The sequence below is a fragment of the Hevea brasiliensis genome, chromosome 11 (assembly GCF_030052815.1).
Source record: "Hevea brasiliensis isolate MT/VB/25A 57/8 chromosome 11, ASM3005281v1, whole genome shotgun sequence".
NCBI classification, from domain to species: Eukaryota; Viridiplantae; Streptophyta; class Magnoliopsida; order Malpighiales; family Euphorbiaceae; genus Hevea; species Hevea brasiliensis.
Window position 1 is genome coordinate 14,944,598 of NC_079503.1, and position 7,675 is coordinate 14,952,272.

General features: G+C 34.3%; 1 protein-coding gene across 11 annotated transcripts; it reads left to right on the plus strand.

Annotated features, from left to right (window-relative positions):
* The first annotated feature begins 3,494 nt into the window (after positions 1 to 3,494).
* Positions 3,495 to 7,441, plus strand: LOC110652175 (phosphatidylinositol N-acetylglucosaminyltransferase subunit C). Of its 11 annotated transcripts, none has more exons than XR_009141374.1 (4): positions 3,495 to 3,665; positions 4,280 to 4,334; positions 5,169 to 5,579; positions 6,730 to 7,441. XR_009141374.1 is itself a non-coding variant. In XM_058129946.1 (3 exons), exon 3 carries the CDS (start codon positions 5,295 to 5,297, stop codon positions 6,210 to 6,212), a length of 918 nt encoding a protein of 305 aa, XP_057985929.1. In that variant the 5' UTR covers positions 3,495 to 3,665; positions 4,267 to 4,334; positions 5,169 to 5,294; the 3' UTR covers positions 6,213 to 6,266. The 11 variants fall into 11 exon arrangements, 9 of the variants coding, with proteins under 9 accessions (XP_057985929.1, XP_057985934.1, XP_057985931.1 ...); XR_009141375.1 differs by having other exon boundaries at positions 5,275 to 5,579; XM_058129946.1 differs by lacking the exon at positions 6,730 to 7,441 and having other exon boundaries at positions 4,267 to 4,334; positions 5,169 to 6,266.
* Positions 7,442 to 7,675: the final 234 nt, after the last annotated feature.

Consider the following 7,675-nt stretch of genomic DNA (forward strand, 5'->3'; position numbering starts at 1 on the left):
CCTCTATCTAGCTAACTAACAGCTTAACAACTCTCTAACTGATAGCTAAAACCCAATAGCTCAACCTTTTACTCAAACAACACGTATCAAATTCTGGAAACTCTTTGATGAGAGAAAGATTTGAGAATGCTGCGTTTTAGGAGGAGGTACCAAGGAAAAATGACTCGCAGTTAATTGAAACTGGAAATATTCCTATCTCGATTATGATCTTTGTTTAGTGTTATATTCCTTTCCTAAGGAAATGTTCAAAAGTACAAAGGAAGAAAAGGTGGAAAGCTTTTTTTTTTTTCGATCTCTTGTGAAATTCGCTCCTTTTGTTTCATTTTCTTCAAGATGATAAATTTCTACTTCCAAAAATTAGCTATTTGTTCACTCACTTTCATGAAGCTCACATATTTTCAAAGTTTGACTTAAAAGTAGAATTTCGGTAACTAGAATTAATCCTGTAGACAAGCCTAAAATAGCATTTTGTATCTCAAGTGTCCAGTACCAATAGACAGTTATGCCATTTGGACTCGATATGACACCATTGCTCTTCCAAAAGGCCATGGTTCAAATATTTAAGCCAATTCTACACAGTACACTTATCTATATTGATGATCTCTTCCTCTTTTCAAAAGATGTTTAGGCCCATAAGGAGCTATTAGCCTAATTCCAGTCCTTTGTCCACCATTATGGAATAATACTTTTAGAAAAAAAGAGTCTTATAGCCCAGTCCGACATAGAATTCTTAGGTATGAAGTTCAAAAATGGCAAATATCAGTCAAGTCCACACATTGCTCAATAATTGCTAAAATTACTCAAGAATTGCTAAAGTTTCCAGATAAGAACCTGACAATAAAGCAAATCTAGCAGTTTCTTGGTTTCATCAATTATTTATGGAACTTTATTCCTCATGTTTCAAAGCACACCAACTAGCTTTCTAAGATGCTAAGAAACAGGCCCCTCCTTAGGATATTGAGCAAACAACAGCTGTCCAAACACTCAAACAGATAGCTCAAAATCCATCTCCTTTAAAGATTCTCAGCACAGGGAAAATGATTATTCAGACTAATGCCGATGATGAATATTAGGGAGTTATTCTAATTGAAGAAATTGATGGGAAAAAACACATCTATGGACATATTGGTGGACAATTCAAAAATTCTGAAAAGCATTATCGCACTATCTACAAGGAGATCTTAGCCATTAAAAATGGCATTAAAAAGTTTGAATTTCACCTCATAAGTCACTATTTTCTTATCATAATGGATAATTCGTCCTTTCCTAGGATTCTTGATTTTAAAAACAAGAGCCTTCCCGAACCTTAATTGCTAAGACTGAAAGATTTATTCTCCAAGTATAAATACACAGTCCAACATATCAAAGGAAAGCACAATCTCATTCTTGATCTCCTGACTAAACCACAAACCATCCACCTTATCTCCACCATCCACTATGTTCCTCTAATCTTCATGGCAAGTTCCTCAAAAAAAAAAAAAAAAAAAAAAATCCCCAAACATTCCCAGCTTCCTAATTCCTCCATTTGATAGTTTTCCTCCTAGATGTGATCCATCCACGTCATTATCACAAATCCTTACTTATGAAAAAAATAACCTATTCCACTTTCAAAACCTTATCAATATTCTCAGAGGCGTTAAGGAATCTTCTTCCATGTTTCTCCTTGAAACCCCTTTTCTCACTTGCTTTTCATTAAATCCCCATACTGACTTAATCCTTGAAGAATTTGGTTCTTATGGTGTATGATAGTTCTCTATGTGACTGTATTTGAAGCACTTGTCCTTGGTCTTTATGACTTTCTCAACATGGTAATAATCAAAGATCCCTTTTGGGCAATTCCTTAAATGGTTTTCTCTAATATCCTCTTGGAGATGTTATCTCTAGAAAATTATTAAACTCAATGGAGTATGGTAAATAGCTCCTGCACAGGCAAACAAGATTTGCTCCTTGTTCATCCTACACTGTCCATTTTTTAGAAATCCTGAGGGAATCCTTTGGTCTCAAAATTCTCATTGTGAATGGAAAACATATGAGGGAACTATCACCAGCCATCAACAGATGGCAGCCATAAGAATTGAACTACACTCACACCTTTGTGTGATGAATAATTACAAGCCTATGAGACATGTCATCAATTGCACCTCTTTTGGACACAAGCCTTAGGAAAGTGAGCAGGCCAAGCCATCTAAAATTTGGCTTTTAGCTACACCAAGTCCTACCCCTATGCTTGGACCAAGTGCACCACTTCTTGAACCAAATCACAATCATCCACTCTGGCAAGATTCTCAAGATTCAATGGAAGTTGAACAACAAAAAGCTATCAAAAGTGTTGTCAATCAAAGTCTTGAAAAGGAATAGGGTCCCTAGAACAAAAGCATCTATATGAAGCTATTGGTTCTGATGACTTCGACTATTGGCATTGCATGATTTTTACTAGGATTATTCTAATGAGGGGCTCCAGCCAGCTTGGTATATTTAGATATTAAAAATAATTTAAAATAATATTCTTTTTGGCGCAGACCGTGGAACCTAAATATTATCTTGTGTTTAGGCTAAACTTTGTCATTTTGAACTCATTTGATTTAACATTTCCGTTCAACACAGACCACCCTAACCCCTGAATCAATATCACGTTCTTGACACTATCTTGCAAACTGCAATTATTGATCACCATTGCCTCCACTTTGAAGCCACGGTTGTTTCCCATGGTTGAATGTATCAGCTGTTATTGTTATTATATGAAATAAAGTAGCTTTTCACATCATTATTATTTTTTTAAAAATTATTTTTCGAATTTTTTTTCTCAAAAAATTTTGTATGTATTCTCTGTTTGTATGCTTAGAAAAGCATAGAGCCCTAAAAGGCATCCTATTTTAGATGGGTCGTTCAGAGGTTGAATGCTATTTGACATCTTTATTGTTTTGTAGAAATAGTAAAGCAAAAATTACTTGAATATTCAAAGAACCAATCTTTTGTCTCAGATTTTGAGAGACTTTCAGATAGTTTTGTTTGAAATTTAGAATTTGTGAGATTTTCAATGCCATTTTAGAATATTAAAGTCCGAAAATTAGTGACTTCATTGATTTTCTGAGTTGAAATCATGTTTGCCATCTGTGTAGCATAGAAACGGAAATGCAGACACGGGGAAACGCAGAAACGGACAAGGAGAAATGACATTTTAAAAGATTTGAGAAACAAAAATATGGAAAAATGCGTAAATATAAAAAAATATAAGAGTATATTTATAAATAAATAACATATATACATATATGTGTGTATATTTATGAATTTGAAAGTCCTAGTTATAACAAATTTAAATATTAAAAAAAATAGATAATAAAATTTATTACTTGATTAATTAATTAGATTATTTATATATTTATAATTATAAATAATTGAAATAATAAATATATTGAATAATAAAATTAATGTTAAAATACAAAAAATAAAGGGTCAAGTTTTAATGCATAAAAATTGAATAAATAAAAATAATAATGAGTAAAAAAAAAAAAGTTTTCAAATCGGAAATAACGTGGGTATCAGGATTAGGGCAGGGAGCAGAGAAGGAGCAGCGCCATCGGGGAAGGGAGGCTGATTGGCAGAGCATCGGATGGGGAGGAAGCATAGACCAGTCACCTCCCATCGCCGGCACGCTGACCCACCAGGTACTCCTCCTCCTTCTCTTCTTCTTCTTCTTCTTCTTCTTCGTTCTTTGCCTTCTCCTTTCTTCCTGGAGGTGCGATTTTTTTTGTTTTTTTCTTTAAAGAAACGCGTGTCCGGCGAAGGAAACGCGTTTCCGATTTCAAGGAATTACGGAAACAGCCCGGAGACGTTTCCTCGCCGTGTACTAACGTTTCCGGCAAGGAAACGTTTCCAGAACGGGGAAACGCTCCCGCCTCCCGTTTCCGTGCATCCTAGATTTGCCATTTGGATCTATAAAGATGAGGGCTTCTTAAGGTAGATTATTTGTAATGTCTTTTGTTTGGGGAATTTTGTGATGAACTTGTTATTATGTTTAAAATAATTTTATCTTTTAACTTCTTGTTTCTGTTTAGTTTTAGTTATGAAAACTTTGTTGAATGTTTGAGTCTTTTGAATTAGAAATGGTGGGTAGTTTTTATTTGATTTTAATTGTAAAAATTTTGTTGAGCTTTTAAGACTTTTCAATTAGAATGTTATTATATCTAGAATTGATTTGTTTTATGAATTTCTTTCATGAGATTATTGTGTTGTACTTTGTTTAGAATATGTTTGTTGATTTTTTAGAGTTTTGGAACAGTTCAGAGCTGAGTCGAGCAAGTGAGCAACAGTCGCGGTTATCAACCTGAATCCGAGTACAGTTTCTTTCCTTCTCATCAATTTCTTTCCTCTCTCTCATTCATGCACTTATGTTACTGTCAATTTCAGCCAAGCATCGAGCTTATGTTCAGTGCTAAAACTTTTTTCTTGCTTGATTTCAAATCATTTTTTTTTATGACTATTAGACTAGATTTTTAATTTTCAAATGTGTATTTCTGTGTAAATATTCAGTTTAGTTCATTATTTGTTTATGTTTGTAGTGTAATTATATTTAGAAATGATGATTGTATGCATTTCTATGGTGATCCATTTGGTGTATTTATATATTAGTGTGTTATAGTTTAGTTATAATTAGAAAAATGAATGATTATTTGATTTTATGGTCTTTATGTCTTTTGACCTTTTATATGAATATTTTTTGTCCTATTATGGGTTCAGGTATCCAACCCATTTGTGTTGAGCTTAAATAAATTTATTGGAAAAAAAAAAGGAAAAAGAAAAAGCAAAAGATAAGAAAATAAGAGGGTTTGAGTAGTATGTGGGTAGTATTAATCAGATTTGTAATGGGTATGGATCTCAAAGGGTGATTTCTAGTTAGGTTTGGGACAGATTTAGATAGTAGGGGTTTCAACAAATTTGGATGGCTTAAATTTCGCAAGTATGCTACCCACTGACTGCAGTACTTGTGGATGGGGATTGAGGAATTCTATAGTGCAGTGGATGGGTTTTATCATTAGTGTCAATTTGATTTTATCTATTATCTCTTTGTATATTTTCATTACCTGTTTCATGTATTTATAGCTTGTTCTTCTTTTGCTCTCTTTCTTTCTATGTAACAACTATCATCTGTATTGGCTTCCATACAACAGTTTTTTGGAATTGTACAAATCATCTGACAAGATTCAATGCTGGTGGAGAGAGCAAAATTAATTTTCTTTTGTTTATTATCTTGAAATTTAAGTGTTGCTTGGACAGACACTCAGTAGTGAAGTTGAATGGCGACGGATTTCAACAATAGTGAGATCTCATCTCCTTCTCATCCTAGATGGAGAAAAGTGGCATATGGAGGGATGCAACCTGGTTTTGATGACAATCACACTGATGATTCTTTTCTTGAAGATCTGGTTATGAATGCTAGCGTTGTTAAACGGGACCTGCTGAAGGTGATGCAAGACTCGGTTTCCATCTCTCAGTATCTGTGCATTGTTGCACTCGTCGGCTTGGTTTGGACCTACACCCTGCAATCTATCCTTAGTGAAAATTCCCTCTTACTTCTTGATGTAAGCCTTCTTGGATCAGGTTTCATTGTTCTGCTTTTAACCAAAGAAATGCTTTCTCTCAATCTTCTTTTCCATTATATCCTCAATGTCTCTTTTTTTACAACGGGGTTATATGTGTTGGCTCCTATTTATCATACTCTCACAAGGTCCATAAGTTCAGATTCCATCTGGGCTGTAACTGTTTCACTTATAGTACTTCATCTTTTCCTGCATGACTATTCAGGATCGACAATAAGAGCTCCTGGGGCTCTAAAAAGTCCAAACTTGACTAGTTGTGTCTCTTTAAATGCTTCTGTTGTTGCCTCTGTTTTTATTGCATCTCGCCTTCCATCAAGGCTACATGTCTTTGCCATAATGTTGTTTTCCTTGCAAGTCTTTCTTTTTGCTCCGTTTGTTACTTACTGCATAAAGAAATACTCCTTCCACTTTCATCTTGTGTTTTCTTTTGGGTTGATGGTTGTTACCTTGGCTTTTGTTTATATGTTGCACGAGTTGCTTTTTGTGTTGTTGTTGGCTATAATTATCTTTGTAAGTGTGGTGTGTCCGTATTGGCTCATTAAAATTCAGGAATACAAGTTTGAGATAAATGGTCCTTGGGATGAGGCTAAGCTTTGTTTCGATATAACCGATTAAGATTCTTTTGGATGCTAAATAAAAATCAATGAAGTATATAATTATTTGTGGAAATTTTCTATTTCTTTTTCTTTCCTTTTAATGTTCTTGTTTGATGTAGTTTAATGTTTAATTTTCACATATAAAATTTACCTGTGTTATCTTTCCTTTTTTTTTTTTTTTGGTGAGAGATACCTTGATATCATTAATTGGGTAGGCTTGGCTGAATTTTATGATATTGCTTTGGTGGGAAGATTTGAAAGTTTTTTTGCAATAGGTTAGTCGTTTTGCACATCGTCATGTGTAGGCAGTTCATGGGTCGGTTTGGGTTAAAATTGGCTACAAACGAATCCAATCCAATTTACATCAATTAGTCTAATCTTGTAATGTAACCTGGTGGCAAAAATCTGTTAGATTGGATTGGTCTGGTGAGTTTTATTTTGGATAGGAAAATGTTTATGAGGCCAGAGGCTTGTTGTGAATTGATTTTTTTTTTTTATATATATATTTTCTTATAAACTATTTATATATTGTGCAGTAGAAGGGACAGTGCTTTATTTGGGAGGCTAATAAAATCCCGGACCTCTAATTCTCTTTCTTCTTCAATTCATCTACTATCCATGTCTTTCTTTTTTTCTTCCTCACATTTTTGTTCACATTTCTTCCCATTTCTTCAACCCTGGAATTCACTCTTCCTGTTGGTAAATTTTTTTCTTCCCATTTCTTCAAGCCTCGAATTTGTTCTTCAGTTCTAAACCCATGGACATGGTGGAGGCAGACATGAAACGAGTAAGGGGCTTGGGTTATAATTGAGGCAGAAATCGATGTGCCGATGTTGTGATGTTGCAATTCATCTGAGATGTGCCAAGAAATATTTGTTTCCAGTTGGGTTCTGGCTATGTGCTGATGTTGCAATCTGTTGTGGCGATGCGATGTGCTGATTTTGGGTCCTCGCGGTCTCCATGCAGTATTGATGTTTGAGTCTGTCATGGGCAAACAAGTTGGTCATTTGAGCCTTTTGGTCTAACATTAGAATAAGCAGCTGATCTACTTCCTTTGATAGTCCGATTGGCCGCAAATCCTTAAGTTTACTTCTTCCTTGAATATGAACCTTTTTTTTTTTCATCCTTAAATGTTGAATTTGAACCCTTCTCTTTCTTGTTTGACACTGTGCAATGTTTTTAAATTCTGTAAGAAATTATTTTTATTTTTTTGCTATGGAGAATTGAAGTCTTTGGAGGTTTGCTACATTTGTGCAGCTTAGTGAGATTTTCTTGAGGATGTGATATTACAGTGGAGTTGATAAAAATTAGGGCATAGAATGTTAGAATCGGATATTCATCGGTTAATTCTTCAAATTGACTAAAGAATGAGAATATTTGAATTAAATATTTTAAGCCGATCCAATATTGTATACAACCTGATTTGTTGATTTTTGTTGGTGCCGGTCGGTTTCATTGAACAGCACTAGTCGTGTGATCTCT

Excerpts from the sequence above, each read along its gene's own strand:
- LOC110652175 (XM_058129946.1), top strand. The coding sequence starts at position 5,295 with ATGGCGACGGATTTCAACAATAGTGAGATCTCATCTCCTTCTCATCCT.